General features: G+C 40.9%; 1 protein-coding gene across 1 annotated transcript; it reads right to left on the reverse strand.

The window, feature by feature from the left end:
- Positions 1-492: 492 nt before the first annotated feature.
- On the reverse strand, positions 493-16,809 carry NHS (NHS actin remodeling regulator). Its single transcript, XM_040266553.1, has 6 exons — positions 16,484-16,809; positions 14,269-14,461; positions 11,628-11,759; positions 7,783-10,749; positions 7,125-7,251; positions 493-4,573 (listed from the first exon to the last, which is right to left on the reverse strand). The coding sequence occupies exons 1-6, from the start codon at positions 16,502-16,504 to the stop codon at positions 3,964-3,966; spliced, it is 4,050 nt and encodes a 1,349-aa protein (XP_040122487.1). The 5' UTR covers positions 16,505-16,809; the 3' UTR covers positions 493-3,963.
- Positions 16,810-17,020: the final 211 nt, after the last annotated feature.

The following is a 17,020-nucleotide window of genomic DNA, read 5'->3' on the forward strand; positions in this document are numbered from 1 at the left end:
ATGGCTTTGGGCAACTCAGGTAAATAATGGCTCTGTGCTTCAGTTTCCCTATCTGGTTAAACAGGCACAGCATGGCGGGGGCGGGTATTCTTGAGTTAGAGTAAGCAAAGCACTTGGAACAGTATCTGGCACACAAATTTGTGTGATAAAGGGTTCGTGACATTACTTAGTGGTGTGTCAAGGTTTCTCATCACAGTCAGTAATTATCAGAAACCAACCAGGTTACTTTAAAGAAAAGCCATAAGTAATTTCCTGGCCTGGAGAGGTACAAGGAAAGTATACTGGATGTTGGAAATGTATTCTCTCTCCTCTCAAATACAAAGCAAAATTAGAGCCCTTTACAGAGACAGTGTTTATTATCACCATTATCATTTTGCTCGTACTTTTACCATAGCAGTTCCCCTTGCTTAGGTCCAGCTCCCCTATGAAACACTTGCTGTTTGTGAAACCCCAGGCGTGCAATTACATAACAATGAAGAGAGAAGCCAGTTGTTTAATTGCAGTCACGTTTATTTGCAGTTTCTATACACACTTTCTAGGTAATCAAACTTTTCTGGTACATTTTTTTGAGAGGGGTTCACAATGAAATTGTCACCATTTTTACTAAAAATAAATACAAGACTTAAAGTGTTGCACAGCTCTAAAATATACAAAGGCTTGAATTGAATGTAAACGTTGAAAACATCTTACAAAAGAAACCATTTTTGCAACAATTTAAAAAGTCCGTATTTACAAATATTACAAAAATACAAAATGGAGGCAAGTCCATAAACCATTGTCTTTCGGCCAGCATGAACTGGTTCTAGTACCAAAAGAGTTACACTGTAACCTTCCTCATAGTTGTAAATCTTTGTCATGATCTAATTCTCTAAGTCTGCCACAGCTGCAGCATATGTACTCTCTCACTAAACTTTGGCAAGAGCAAACAGTGTGTTTTTGTTTGCTACAACTAGTCCATGTCCTCTACTTAGCCAAAAAAAAATAATAATAATAATCAAAAAATAAGGAAAAAATATCTCCCCCACACAACATAGACATGTTGTATAACATAAAAGAAGAAAAAAATAGCATCAGTGCAAACAACAGAAGAAAAGTTTGGGTTGATGTTCCTCACAATACCTAATGTGTGTACCCTGCTTCAAGACGGCAGTGATGTTGAAGACAGCCCTCTAAATCTTGCTCTTATATGCTATGTGATAAAGCCATGTAGACTATTCCAAATTACAAAGGAACTTCTTGCTTTTTTAAAACTCAGTTTGTTACTCAATACTCTTTTGCACAGTGAATTTTAAATCCATCTTTATCTGGGTTTTTTTTTTAATCTATGAAATATAAAATAGAGAAACTCTGTTATAGATTTTTAGAGTAAACAAAATAAGTAAAACTATATTCTAAGGGTTAGTTCTGTGATCATTACATATAGATGCTATCTTATTGCCTCACAATTCAAGTCAATATGTATTTTAAAATATATATGGTACCATTACTTAAATTAATATCAATAATAAGGTGACATATTTGTTAAAGCCAATTTGTGTTTTCTGTTCAAGATTTAGAATCACTTTTAAAGCCCACATACCTTTCTTTACACTAAAAAACCCCTAATTACACAAAAGCCATACTGCAAACGAACTGCTTTTATGAAAATTACAAAAGATCACTTATTGTGACTGGAAATGACTTCTTATCGCATTTGTCTAAAAACCTTATTTTTAAAAGTTTGCCAAGTGTACTTTCAAAGCATGAGAAAAAAGTTATTCATGTTCCCATGTGGTGTTAAACCATGCTGGTTTTCTTAACTAATGGGTTCCAATGAGAAATGATGGTCCATTTTTTCCAAACCCCCAAACATTTTTCTTTTAATAAAAAGTATAACACTTTATAAATGTTCAAATGTATCCTTTACCAGGTAGCTTATCTATCCCTGCACAAGCATACACACACACACACACACACACACACACACACACATTCTCCCTCCTCTACCCCACCACCCCAGCACCCCTTTTACATACAAGGATGACAAGAAATTAAGAAACACATTTTGATAGCAAAAACAAATAGAATAAACTGGATTTTTTTCCCCCAAAGAAACAAACAGAAACCCAACAGCAATCAGATCCTGTAATTCTCACTCTGTAATGTCTTATAAAGTGTTTCTATTGAAAGATGGCATCTTCTTAGACCAGGCTTTCTCCTTCATATTGCATGAATTAAACCAAAACCACAAACCCCCTTTCACACATCCTACTTTCCCAAATACCACTTGCATAAGCTTAAAACCAGCTGCTTATCAATTTCTTGGTAACTCTGGTATGTTCTATCATTCTAATCACATTCTATTCTTTTATAGGCCATATTCCTTCTTAGTTCTCTACTTTCTACCTTCTCTCATTCAAAACATATTCCAAGTTCATAGCTGCTTATGTTTCTGACATATCATCTCAAACATTAGTATCAGTTCATGTTAAAATCACAGGTGTATAACCCATTGGCAGATTTCAACTTGTAACTACATTTTTTTTTCAGTTTTAAGACAAGAAAATTCAAGTAATTTCAAGTAATTCAGCTTGTTTCCCTGCCTTCATTTTGTCAGAGCACTTGCCCTGACATTTCTTGTCCCACCCACCACCCTCCCCTTTTGCCATCAAGCAGATAGAGTAAAATCAGACAAAAACTCAGTTGTATGTAGCATTGTGAACCAGAGATGCTCCCCAATCCCATTTAACAGTGAATATAAATAATGCATATACACATACCTATTTCCCAACTACGTTGTTCACAGTGTCATTTCTGTTAATTTTTAGGTAGCATGAATCTTGTCAGCACAGAGAGAAAGCGTCACTGAAAACTCATTGCAGGTACTTACTGATAAATCCACAGCTCTGTGGCATGCTTATGTTTTATTTTTGTTCATTAAAGAACCTGGAGCTAATTGCTAAACTGTTGAAGGAGTTTAAAGATAATAGTCATCAGATTATGACTGTTTATGTCCCCAGTAGTATAATATAAAATGTAACCTAAAATTAACTACTGTTTTCCCTACTCATTCTCTTTAAAGCAATCCATTGAAAAATTGAAGTTAAAAGGACACTGTCAAGTGCTGTTGTTCAGGGCTTTGTATTGAAAATGATGATTTCTCTAATTTTGTTTTTTAAATCAAAAGCATGCTTTTAATTCTGTTCCGATTACCACATGGCGATCAGCCATGTGTTACCAGTAGTTTGTGTGGTGCTGCAATTTGTCACAAAAATGGTTAAGTCTGAATTCATTGTTTTAAATTAATCACATTTCACTATATGACCTCAAGATTTCCTTTATTTCACCAGTTTAAAAGTCATATTTGAGGTTTATCACTCAGAAATCATATTGGTGGACATTTAAATATGGTCTTTGATATGAAAATGGTATTCACAGAATACAATTATTACACTGTATTTGTTGTGTTCTATAAACAGTTGATGTGTGGTAAATAATTGGCCACATGTCCACTCGTCGTCGATAAATCTATTTACACATTTTTATCAAAAATATGGTATTTACATGTGTGTAGTTCTTCTAAATTTTGCTTTAGTCCATTTGAATGTAAAAATATACCAAACCGAGTAATTTCATCTTCATATGAATTATGACAGTGAGGGCTTTGTTTTCTGAATAGGCAGCTCTGGGAAAGAATTTTTCTAGGTTTTGTGAAAAGCACACATTTTAAAATTCTCTATTATCAAAAGGAATGAGACTGGGTAAATCAAACTATGCTAAAGAAAAATATGAAAGACAGTGCAGCTACTGAAAAACATAAGAAAGACCGAACCACCTTCCATTTCCCCAGCAAATATTTAGGAACTCATTGGTAAACGTGATGGGACTGCACCACATGCTGACTTATCCCGCGTCTTCCGTTTTGTTCCTCCATCCTCATATGAGTAAGGTTTTGGCCTTGGATAGCCAGCCTGGCAGGGTCGCCTACGTGGAGCTCTGGGAGGATCGGTCGTCGTGTGGGCTCCCATCAGAGTTTTCGGTCTCACCCTCGGAGATTGCCTGCATGGGCGCATTGTATAGCCTGCAGCGGACACTGTAGCGGCTGCTGCTGGCTGCAGGAGGAGCCCGGGACCGTCCAACCCTGGCCGATGCTGAGGTGACAAAGTTCTTCGAGGAAAACCCTTCTGTGTTAACCCGTGGGGAGCACGGAGAGAGGGGAGATAGTGCTTCAGTTCCTGGTGACCCCTGATGGGCCTCATGGGGGCTTTGGGGGGACTCCACGGTGAGGTCCCCAGGAGGTTTGGGCAGGATGGGACTCTTCAGGATCTCAGTAGCAGACATACGGTAACTGGAATCAGAGCGACTGCCTTTCTTCAGGAGTAATAGCTTAAACTCTTCATTGGATGTGTTGGACTTTTTGGCATTTCGGTAGATGAGGCCAGGAGACCTCTGGCTGTTTGGGGTGGTCACATTGCTGTTGGGTGAGATGACAGAACCGGCACTGTTGCTGCTACTGCTGCCCAGGGAAGCTCTCGATTTACTGCGGACAGACATGTCCCCAGAATCTTTTCTTCCAAGTACTTTCCTCTTGGACCTTTTAAGAAGGGGAAAAGTCTCAGTCCACAATACATTTGGATGAAACTCAAAGTGTTAAGTCACATTTCTGCATCCCCTTAAAGAGCAGTTCGGTGCCCCCTGTCTGCTGGGATACTAAGCATTAGGGCCGCGGACATGAGGAGTAAGACCCAACCCTTGTACTTGTAGCCTGTGGGAAATTCTCCAATAACCAGTGGACAGGAATTAGGTTTATGGAAGGGACCATTTCAAATAATGACTCATGTGGAGGCTAGAGGTTTTAGAGGAGGACTTACTGGCATGTTTCACAAAAGTATAAAAAACTACTGCTGAGTTCTGGTTAGCATGTAGATGGTGAAGGACTGTCCCCTTCATTCAGCCTGTCTCTGTATTACAGATGAAATACTCTGATGTCTGGGACTGGCTTCCTGTGATTACTGGGAGAGCAAAGTGGATGGAGGTACGGATGGGACAGGACTAGCTATAGGCTTGGGTGATAGACATGTCTGTGTGTGTGTTTAGGTGGGGGGTGGGGAGGGGTGGGTGCATTATACTATTCTGTCTACTTTTAAAATTCCTCCATATAAAGATATTTCTTCCATGACTCCTTAAATAAGTCAATCTATTTTGGCTGCAAATACCATTTTCCATAGCTACCTAGGAATGTCAACGCTCTATTAATCAGTATCTAGGCCACCTCTGGAGCTCTTAAAGCTCTGTGCACTTTAAGCTCTCAAGAAAAGAAAATGTTTCTTGTCACTGTGCTGCACATAAATAAATGCTGCCTAAATGTAAATCTAAGATTGCCAAACTCTGTTACGTCTACCAAACCTAGGCACCCATCCATCATTGTGTTATTTCTTTAGCTAAAATAAACAGGCATAAATTTAGTGAACTTAATCATGAGTCTGCATGACTTCAGTTCATTGCTACGTATTGCTGTCTTGCTTTCTCACCAACCTAAAAACCTGTAGATTAGAGAAAATGTCAGCTTTGCAACTGGAGGGCAGCCTGATTTTCATTCACTGGAAGCTCTGTGGTTACTATCTTGTGAATGCCAGTGTCTGGCACTCCAGTAAGGTAGGGATTTCAGATTAATGTTTGCTTTTAGTATCTATCATATTCTAGACAATGACATGATACTGTATCATCAGAACTGAACACATGAGCTATAGGTACCCTATTTACAGCAAGGGAATAGGTACACATGTTTTAAGTGACTCAAGACTGGATAGGAAGTGGCAACGTTGGGTTTCAATTCAATGTCTTTCTGACTCTATTCCTTATTTTCTGTCCACTCTTCTAGACACTAGCATTGGTTAACTCACACAGCATTTAATAACTTGTCCTAAGGTTAGGGATAAAAGCAGGTGAGGGGAATGTAGTTGGGGACAAAGAAAAATAATGATTCTTCATTCTCTGAACAGAAAGGTGAGCCTGCTAAGGTCTACACAGAATTTGCTTGTGAGCAGTGCTCCTTCTTTATGAGAGAACCACATGAAGAGAAAACACGAGTTCCCCTTGGAGGTATGATCCTGGGGAAAAAAACAGTGGTAAGCTACTTGAGAAGAACTTGCTTCACAATATAACTCCATGAGGAAGACAAGACAGTCCCCAAGTTTTGTCCCTTGGGAGCCGCATCTAGGTCACTGAGACCTAGTGAAGTAGGCAGTCGCAGCTGTGAAAGGAGTAGGCATGCTCCGGACAGCTCAGTCTGATACAGGCTCAGTTTCCAAGGGCTACTAGTTCCTGCTCTGTTCTTTGGTCACAGCTTTTAAGGAGTGTTCTTGCAAATAGGGGCCCTGATCACAAGGATGCAGGGACTGATGAGAGAATGTGAATGATCAGCATGGAAACAGCCCAGAGGACATCCCCTATTCATGGGATGCTGCTGCTGCTGCTGCCAAGTCGCTTCAGTCATGTCTGACTCTGCGACCCCATAGATGGCAGCCCACCAGGCTCCTCTGTCCCTGGGATTCTCCAGGTAAGAACACTGGGATGGAGGAGCCTGGGATGGAGCATAAATCTAGAGAAGGCCAGCGTTATTAAAGAAATGTTAAGTTTTAGGAAGAGAGGGGGAAAAAAGAGTAGTGATTAGTTGTTGTGGACTGTGAAATGGGCAGGTTTCACACTGTCTTGTTTTAAATCTGGGGCTGTGTGTAGTGAGTCAACTTATCTCTGCTAGTGTAGGGTTATAGCTTTGAGCATGTTTTTTAGGTTAAGGAATTATTTAAAAGTCAGAGATTACACTAGAGTTTGAGTTTTCACTCTTAAGTTACTTGACCACAAATTGCTTTCAAATAAAAACTTGTTCCAGAATGTCTTTCCTCTGGGAGGAAAAACGGCTTCCCTCAGCAGTTCTTAGGAAAGTCTCTCAATTGAAGTCTACCTCACTACGTATAAAGCCACATATTTCTCAACTTGAATGATAAGTCTATCAATTTGATTTGGAAAAATAATTTTTTCCTTGTGTTTTTTGAGGAATGTATTACTAGTACCCAAGGCTTTTCCATATTTGCATTTGATGAGAAGCATCATCAGAAGTGAAACCTTTGGTGTCGCTGCCTCACCTGTGAATAACTGCAAACAAATCCTCAGTTGTTCGAGGTTTGTTGGGAGACACGAACACACTTTCTGCTTCAGCCTGAGAGTCTTCACTTAATGGTGAAATCACAGAGTCATCACTGGGTGACGATTCTTAAATTAAGAACAAAAGCATCTTTAGGAAGAAGTCACCTGGCACATTGCTGGGCTTCACTCACTCAGGGAACAATAAACAGCAGTTACCTGGCTGCCATTTTTACAATGAAAGAGCTATCACTTAGTCCCTCTGTAACAAAAGCTTTGATTGTAATTGTTTTAGTAAGTTAAAAAGGAGGAGGGATTTGTGTTACATATTATGGTGCTCCTATGTTGGGTGCCTATATATTTATAATTGTTATATCTTCTTCTTGGATTGATCCTTTGATCATTATGTAGTGTCCTTCTTTGTCTCTTTTCACAGCCTTTGTTTTAAAGTCTGTTTTATCTGATATGAGTATTGCTACAAACCAATGCAATATTGTAAAGTAATTAGCCTCCAATTAAAATAAATAAATTTATATTTAAAAAAAGGAGGAGGGAAAGCAATACCCAGGGCTGTACTGTATTATGGGGAAGGGAAGAAAGAACACTTCAGGAAGTGCCAAGAGACACCTTTCCATTGTGACAAAGGTGTCAACAACTGACCTTTCAGTGAAACCTCATCCACACTTCCTTGGGTCTCCTCTGCTCCGCTGTTATCAGAGGCACTTTTGGCTGAAATCCCTGAAGCAATATTTTCCTGCTCAGAACACTTTTCAGGGCATGGATTTATAGTTGATATCTCTGCTTCGGAGCTGATATTCCCAGGCACTTTGTCATGGTGGTGGCTCATCCCAAGTTGAGGCTTAAGTTGATAGCCTATGTCTGTGACTCGAGTTGGAGAGTCTGAATGAGGTGTGAGCACATCCACAGACTCTGGGGGTGCAGCTTCCTCACGATCTACAAAAGACAACTTCTGGACCTGCGCTAGGGCTCCATCCGGACCAGCTCCATATTGCAGTGTCTTACCATCTGAATCATTTGGGTGAGCAGCAGAGACCCTCTGAAAGCCTTCCATGAGAAAGTCACAACTTTTACTTGGTTTGTTTTCTGAAACAGGCTCACTCTCCATATGCATTTGGTCTCTTGTGACACTTGAATCTAGAAGATTGCTACCAGCTGAGGTTACTGTTTCTGGATCACAATGATGCTTCACATCAAAAGTATGTTTTTTTTCTAACTGTAGTTTATCTGGTCCCATCTCAACTGCAGAGGAGTCTAAAAAGGACAGGATGGTGTCTTCAGTGGCGTACTGACATGGTAATGATTTCTTAATCACATGTGGCCTAATCTTACCTGTGGTGAGAGTGCCTTCCTCCAGGTAGGGGAGATCTGTGTTGTTGCCTTCTTTTTGCTTAACTTCTTCAGATTTACTGATGGATCTAAGGCTAACTGATTTCAGGACCGTGGGTGTAATTGCAAGAGATGGTGGAGGATTGGACCTCAGAGTTTCTCCTACTGTGTTCTGCTTATTATGACTGAAGATGTGTAGTGGGTGGCGGTGGTGGAATGGTTTGTTCAAGACATTATGAAGAGCACTTAGGTCAAGATGGGTAGGAGGTATAATTGGAAGTTCCAGATCTTTACTTAGTGACAGAGCGCCATCTTTTAAAGAGGGTTGCTGAAGGGAAGATTTCCTTTCTGGGACTTTCGGCTTTCTTTTGCTGCCTCCAGGAGACAATGGGCCAGAAAAGAAAGCAGTAGGGAAAGAGGATGTTGGCGTTTCAGACTGGCTGGAATAGCCGCTTGATGGAGATGCTAGGCCAGCCAGCTTTTCTGGTGAAGCCAGTTTAAACTCATTGTCAACAGAAGGAAGGGAGGGGGTGGTGGCTCTAGATTCTGACTGGGATGTTTGGGATTCAGAACTCTCTGGAGATTTAATGCATTCGATAACGGTGATACCTGTAGCAGTGCTTGAATTCGATAAAGATCTGTAAGGGTCATTTGTTTTCAAGTCATTTAGAAGCCAGAGGTCTGCATAGTGAGTTGATTCAGCACCTTCATCTTTGAATGGTGGAACATCTGGAGTGTCTAACTGAGGTTCCTTAATACCATGTTCATTCTGGTTCATCCACGAAGGTTCTGGCTTGGTGGGAAGATTGGCATTTTCCATTCGAGAAGGTGTGTTGGAGAAATCGAGAGGCAGCTTCATTTCCCTGGAACTGTGAGGCGGAAGCTGGCCACTGCTTGTCTTTGGTTCTTTCTTCTCAGAAGTGTCTGCATTTCCGTCAGACTTCCTCAATGATGAGCTACGTTTAGGTGGAGTTGGCTTTGCCTTTGGTTTCCTGAAAGAGATGCTTGGTCTCCCCTGCCTCCTGTGGTCTAAGTAGTCCTGCCAGGCACAGTCTGAAAGTGCAGGAGGAACCCCAACGCCCTGGCTGTTCTCCGGGCCCAGGGCTGCATAGTGACAGACATAATTCTTACTGCCTTTGAGACCACAGTCAAAGTGCATGGAGGTGTAGTATCCTTCTGTGTCCACTGAAAAGTGAGAGCTGGTGTCAGCTTTGTCCGATGGAGACTTTTCCAGAAAGCTGTCATAAGTGGCCATGCTCGTGAAGCTTGGGCAGCCCAGGCTGTCTGCCTTGGGACGCTCAGGACTAAAATCCTGGCGGCAGGAGGCATCGTGATGATGGTGTAGGTAATTCCACTCACTGTCGCTCGTGTTGCTATTGTTGGGGTCGTCCAACAGGTCTGCCACCGTGGAGGTAAAGGAGTTTGTCCGGTGGCCTCTCACTTTCTCCAGTTGGTCGTTGTACTGCTCTGTCACGAAGACACTGGTGTCCTCATTAGCATGAGGGGCCGTGTTGAGTGACAACTCCGAGTCACAGTGTGAAGAGCCAGTGAGGGGAGGCGAAGCCGCAGGAGGGATCGTCTCTGAGGTCTGTGAGGGGCATGTGGAGCTGCTCCCGCTCCAGTTGCCACTGGATGACTGGTGGTCATCTTTCTGGTCCATGTGGCTGCTGAGGAGGACGCCAGCTGTGGAAATGCAGTGGATGGGGCTCCCAAAGGTGTCCGAGTTGGAGGAGATGTCGCAGCTGCCAGAATCGGCAGCCATCCGGGACAGACGCGACCTCCCTCTCTCATTTAACTTGTGCTGGGGGCTGTGAAGATGTTGAGAACAGGCCAGGCTCAAAGCAGGCTGGTGCTCCTGTGCACTGGGGCTGCTGGGGGCCTCACTGCAATCGGTAAGGGTTCTTTCTTGGTCTCCCACGAAAGGCTCCCCCTCTTCATATGCTGAGGGTTTAGCACCAACTTTGGGCTCAGCATCCCCCCCTCTGTTGCCCTCCCTAGGAAGGCTCCGAGATCTCGTGCGGCTGCTCACTGCAGTAGTAAACACCGTGTCACCTTTGTCTGCCAGTGCAGAAATGTTGCCAGCAGAATGAGAAAGGGAAGCTGCAATGCTTTGACCTCTTTGAGCTCTGATTCTTCTTCTGGATGGAGCAGCAATCAGAATATCCTCAGTTTGGCACTCCGAGTCCCTGGTTCCAGACCTCCTATTGACAGTGTTGGAAGGGTCTGGATTTGTGTGCACAATCACATTCCTTTCCCTGGCCACGGGCGATTCATCAGAATCTAGGGCACATGGAAAGGCACAGTGAGATACTTCATACATCAGCAGATGAACAGACATTCTGAGAGCTGTCCACAAGTCTGGATGCTAGCATGTTGAAGTTTTTCTTACAGGAAAAAAAATCAGTGTATAAAATGAGGAGAAAGTTACAATGCTTTGGGCAGTCTCTCTCTGTCCCTTTGCCTCTCTGATTCTCTCTCTATATATACACACACACAAATACACACTGTATGTATATATGTATATACACTAAGAGAAGATAAGTATTTAGATCTCTTGTGAATTCTCTCTCTTCACAATCAAATTACTTTACCCCAGTAGGTCTAATATTTTTTAAGTAAAATACATCTTGTTTTTTTGGCCACTATACACTTTTATTTCTTGATATAAGCATAATGAAATAAAAATCATAGAATTCATTATGATATAATCTTATATACAAGAGATACTATCATAGTAATTATTAAAATTATAGGAAGAGATATCTTAAATACATTGCAGCACGCCAGGCCTCCCTGTCCATCACCAACTCCCAGAGTCCACCCAAACTCATGTGCATCGAGTCAGTGATGCCATCCAGCCATCTCATCCTCTGTCGTCCCCTTCTCCTCCTGCCCCCAATCCCTCCCAGCATCAGGGTCTTTTCCAATGCATATATGAGTAAATCCATAAAATCAAGCTTTCACAGTCAAGAATGCAAATTTTAAAAGTAATACTACTTGGCTTACTGAACACAAAACAAGTACACATCATTTCAAAACCTCTATGAGTTACAATAATAGTTGATGCTTTTAAGGAAGCTGGTTAAAGGCCGGCTTCCATTGTGTCCATATAATTGGCACCTGACAGAATGTTACCCATTAACAGTTTTATACCACACCTATTTCTTGTTGGACTCTTCTGGGGATACCCGAAATGGTTTTCCTCCTCCTCAGTTTTCGTCTCCGCTGTAGCACAGATTGTGAATGAACAAGAGAGCAGCGTATACTAGCCTCTCTGTCAAAACCGACTCCTGCAACCCACAAATAGGTCTCATTAGCCTTTAGGAATGGCAAACAAATTTTCATTTGCTTGAAACACAATGATATTTATTGATTGGAAGGAAGGAAGAGTTTGGATTAAGCCTGTAAACAAATACAAGGGAGCCCTATTCAGCTCTTATTTAAATTATGCTGTAGTTCATTAAGCTTTACTTCTAAATGCAGCTCGCCACAATAGCTTGTACTGCCAAAAATAACAAGCCAAGAAGGAAAATCAAAAGAGAGAGGAGAGAAAAATAACATCAAAGAATCACTCTCACACAGAATGGCTCCTTAAGGACTTCTAAAACCTTTAGTTACTACTACTTACTGGTCTCTTTCTGGGCTTTCTGAAGTGGATATCTTTGCATAGCACAGACAGACAAATACACCACCTGTCTGTCTGTCTCTGTCTGTCTGTCTCTCTCTCTCACACATATACACACACACCACTACCACCACCTGTGAGGAAAACAACAACCTAGAGGTGTGTTTTTAAAATCATCATGTAACTGCCTATTTCTTCTGCTACCTAAATTGGACACCTTTTGGTTTAGCAACAGTGTCCCGTCAATAAAACATACAAGGCAGTCCCCAGTTCTTCACTTAAGTGGACCTGCCTTCTGTACCAACTGTCAGTAAAGCTGGAATTCCCAGTCTTTACACATGTGTCTGTTTTCTTTTGTAAATACAGGCAGCAAACCATGATTCTCGTTAGTTTCTCTTTCCATGGTCTGTTGACACCCTAATGCAGCCCTTTCAAAACTAGAATGATGCAGGAGGTGAGGAACTTGAACTGCCATAAGCCAAAAGTGCTTTGGAATCTGGTTGCCTCATCATGTATCCTGATTGTTAAACATGGGGCAGGATGGTCTGTTAAACCTTTGTTCGGTTATGTAATGAAATGGTTTGAGTTCTGCTTAGCTTCACAGTAATAGCAGTTTCTAGAACTCATGTTGAAAAATCTGACTGAGATATCATATGATGAATAATTTCAAATGCTATCAGAGAATTCATACTAATGAAATTTTCCTTTTATAGTTCCAACCAGAGATTAAAATCCTTCCTTCTAATCATAATAATTACATTACAGACATAGATATTTTGTGTCATATGGACATAATTGACAACTTTCTCATTAAAGTTCTTGAAATCAACATATAATCTAGGCTTGAGCCTGAGAGTTCCTGAAATAAAGCAGAAGGAAAGATCTTTCATTTTCCTGAATCACAAGACCTATAATCAAAGAACTAAATTTGAAAACAAAATTTTACTTACAGTGCCATGAAGAAAGCAGGTGCTGCTAATAATCAGATGTTTCCAGAACTGAAAGTTAGTTTAAGAGGATGCCAAAATGATCCATTTTGACAGCCATCTCATTTAGATGATGGAGATCAGATAAAGTGTACATCGCTAGGATAATTTATCCTACAAGTTGAATAGGTCATCAGGAAAATTAACTCCCAGCTCACAATCAGCCAATCAACTAGAACTCCTACTTGTCAGGAAGAAAACTGTATCCACCCTGATACCTGGTCATCATTTGCTCCCCACTTTATATGAGAGAAATTTGAGTGAGGTTAGTAATGGCCATGTCCAAAATGCATCCTGAACAACATACAATCTTCAGTTATTACATGTTACCAGGATGGAAGTCAGTCATAAAATGGCCATTTTGAGCTTTTCAACACAAGTTAGAATTTAACTATTAGAGATGCTTAAAGAAACCCCAATGGATAGATCATTTAATTTCCATCTTTGAAAGTGAGACTGTTTTATAGCAACATTTTGCTTACAGCTAAGGTTACCACATTGGAAAATCACCAATTCTGAATTTTTCAATTGCTGCCAATAAACTTTCCAAGAAAAGTCCACGCAGGCTTGCCTTTGACTTAGACTAATATCCCAACTGTCAGTGCACAGGAGGAGGAAAGCGGAGGGCGAACAGAAGACAGGCTTGCTGGGTTTAGAGTAGAATTCAGCCTTCATCTATGAATCCATGTATTTTTAGGTCAAAAATCACTAAAAGCAGTGCAGAAGTCTAAATGATCTTTTAAACAAGCCTACCTCCATCCAAGGAAGCATGAAAGTAAGAGTTTATAGTTGATCTATAGGATCATTACTTGTAGTTTTAGAAACCTGGGGCTTCCTGCTTTCTCTCTGGTAGTGCCCCGCATCATTACCATACGATTAATCACTGCCGCTTTCTCCATTATTTCAGGCAGCTCTGGCCAGAGAGCTATTTGGTGACTTTTTTTTTCCCAGGAAGAAACTGTCCATCATTTACATAACAAGCAGCCCAGCAGAACATATGCAAATTGATGTTCAAACCCTGACAAAAGCATATTGAACATCTTCTGGGTTGCATCCTGATGAAAAAGGTATTATTTGTTTACAAAGTGGTATTCTTAACTGGTACTCCCACCAGCACAGGCTTTGACCATATTTAATACACTGAATGTTCTGACTCGACTGCCCCAAAGGAAACGAACAGAGCAATACCAGTGACGTTGATGGGAATAATGCAGGAAGAAATCACTTGGGCATCTTGTTTCATCTTTTCCTCTGGCGTCGGGAGAGGCAGCGCTTTGCTCCAGTTGGTCTGCTTGTCCAGTGTGGAGGGGATATTGTGTACTGGGTTTTTCGGCCTTTGCCCTAACATGACATCTGTATCTTCATCCTCTGGGGGATGGGACTGCAAACAAAGTACATTCAGACTCAGCTCTCAGAGTTTATACACAGACACACATATAAGGAATTTCAGAGTTTAGTTAAGAAAAATGAGGTCAGAAATAAGCTTTCAGGTCAAACGAAGAATTCCTAGGCATAGTTAGTAAGCACAACTAATTGATAGTTATAATTTCAACAGTCAAGCAACACAAAGGAAAAAAGAATTGGCTAAACATGCTTTTCAGGTCAAAGGGAATTAAGAGGAGAGACCAGGTAGCCAGAAATCCCCAAACTTGAAACTGAAGAAAGATGTGAGTCTCTAACCTGCTGAGAGGTAGATTCACTTTCTGGATATCTGTCTCCCCATAAATTCTTACTCAAACTCTAGAAAGCTCTAGGTGACTAGGATCACAGACAGGAGATGATTTAGATGCCCTTGAAAAGGTTTGGAAATGTGGCCAGAAAGCCTGGAGTCAGGAGACATTCCAGAACACATCACCAGAAGGATGAGCTGACCTAATCTGAGAGGCCAGATTCAAATACAAGGAGTTAATTTTACTGCAGGATGATAGCATTTGTGAATGACATTTTAAAATGCAGTTTTTCAGCACTATACACATGGAAAAACAAAAGTGAAGAACTTTCTCCCACCATCGATAGTGGAAAATACAAATTCTGTTATTGGAGGGAAAGACTCAATTGGGTTTCTTCTTCAGATTCGGAAGAGTAAAACAGTCTTCGTTTATTTTCCTTCAACTTTGTATGCAAAGCTTTTCTTCCAGCTGTTTATTTAAAGACCTTGACTTCCATGTGATGTTTGAAAATTCTCCATCCAAACCTTTGATTGATATTAATATTGTCTAACTTTTATTTCAGGGTTGGGCTCCTAGCCCAGATTTTTAAAAAGGCTCCATCCCAAGTTAGATTTCAGGGTTGGGCTACTAAACCAGATTATTAAAAGACTGTTTTCACCACTGAACCTAGTTTTCTTTCTTTCCACAACTGGCAGGAAGGTGGCTATATAAAATAAGCATTTCCCCCTCTTATTCCAGTTATGTTTTAATAATACTCTGTGCTAAAAATCAGGATCATTCAATAAATTCTCATCCTCACATTTGGAAGCATCACACCCTGTTGACTCAAAGGATTTCACATATCGTCAAGTGAACTGTCCTCAAGTCCCCTTAAAGAGAAGATTCCAGAGCCACTTGTTTTAAATTAACCCCCAGCATTTGCTTACCTTGTCAGAGGTATCTGCAAAGCCCCCCAACACACCCAACAGGATATGATTACCCCCTTGAGAAAAATGTGTTCGCCATGAACGTTTGTTAGCAAAACATTGCAACCTTCTTTCTCTCTTCAGCTTTTGTGCAGATTCCCAGCAAAGCGAATAGCTCAAATAAAGTTGGAGCACAAAAGACTTTGTTTCCTAGGTAACTTCCAAAAAGGGAAAAAAAAAAAGTTTGGTGCGTGCAGAAAGAGAGACAGAGAGGGGGAGAGAGCAGGAGCTGGAGAGACACCCCCCCACCACACACACACCAGAGGCCACATTTTGTAGGCGATTCCTTCCTTGAATAACAATGGACTGGGAAACAAAGAAGGAATAGTGACCTGGCTACAGTCTCTGACCGGCAGCCAAAAGCACTTTGTATTTAACGGTGACAGGGAGAATTGGCTGCCAGAGAATCCTTTTGTCCTGTTCTCTTTTGATTTGAGAAGCTGAACCTTTACAGTTCTGATAAATATAGGGCAAGTTGAAATTTCTTTTCTCTGAACTACAAAGTCCAGGAATGTCATTAGGTGAGGCTTTGAACAGAGCCTTCATGCAACTGGGGAAGGGGGAGGGATAGAACAGCCAATGACATTACTGTCTGCTTTATATTCTATTTAATTCAAGTTAGGAAAACACTACTCTTTAAACTGATTTAAAGGAATACCTGTTGGTTAGTTAGAAACAACAGGGTTTTCCATAAAGAAAGACAGAAGAAAATGACAGTGTATAGAGAGAATGGGATAGGCTGTGACGGAATGTTCTCAAAACCAGTACCTTTCTACTCCATGGGGTCATGTGGCAACATTCAGTGGGGGAGGGCGAACGGGTGCTGTTAAACTATGAACATGAAATGCAAAAAAAAAAAAAAAAGAGAGAGAGAAAATTAAAAATATGCACACAACGCACAGTCTGGTTAAGCCAAATCTATGATATGAATGAATGACTATACCAGGATAACTTCTTTCCTTCCTTCCTTCTTTCTGAATGAATCATTGTTTTATAAGAAGCAGCATAGTGTGGTTAAGAGCACAAATTCTGGAGCTAGACTGAGTTTGAATCCTGGTTCTACCTCTTATTTGCTGTGTGACCAGGAGCACTAAGATCAGTTTTAAAGAATAGTATCTGCCTTTCAGGGCCATTTTGAGAGTTAAATGAGTAAATATATGTAAAAGGCTTAGAAGAATCATGGCACTTAATAAGTTCTACATGTTAGCTGTCAGATACTATTACCTATTATTATCATCCTCACTTTGTAGCTATGAGGTAGCTGTGAAATTATCTTTGTACATTGTAACTTGATACCTTTTAGAT

Source organism: Oryx dammah, unplaced genomic scaffold, assembly GCF_014754425.2.
Source record: "Oryx dammah isolate SB20612 unplaced genomic scaffold, SCBI_Odam_1.1 HiC_scaffold_23, whole genome shotgun sequence".
Taxonomy (NCBI): domain Eukaryota; kingdom Metazoa; phylum Chordata; class Mammalia; order Artiodactyla; family Bovidae; genus Oryx; species Oryx dammah.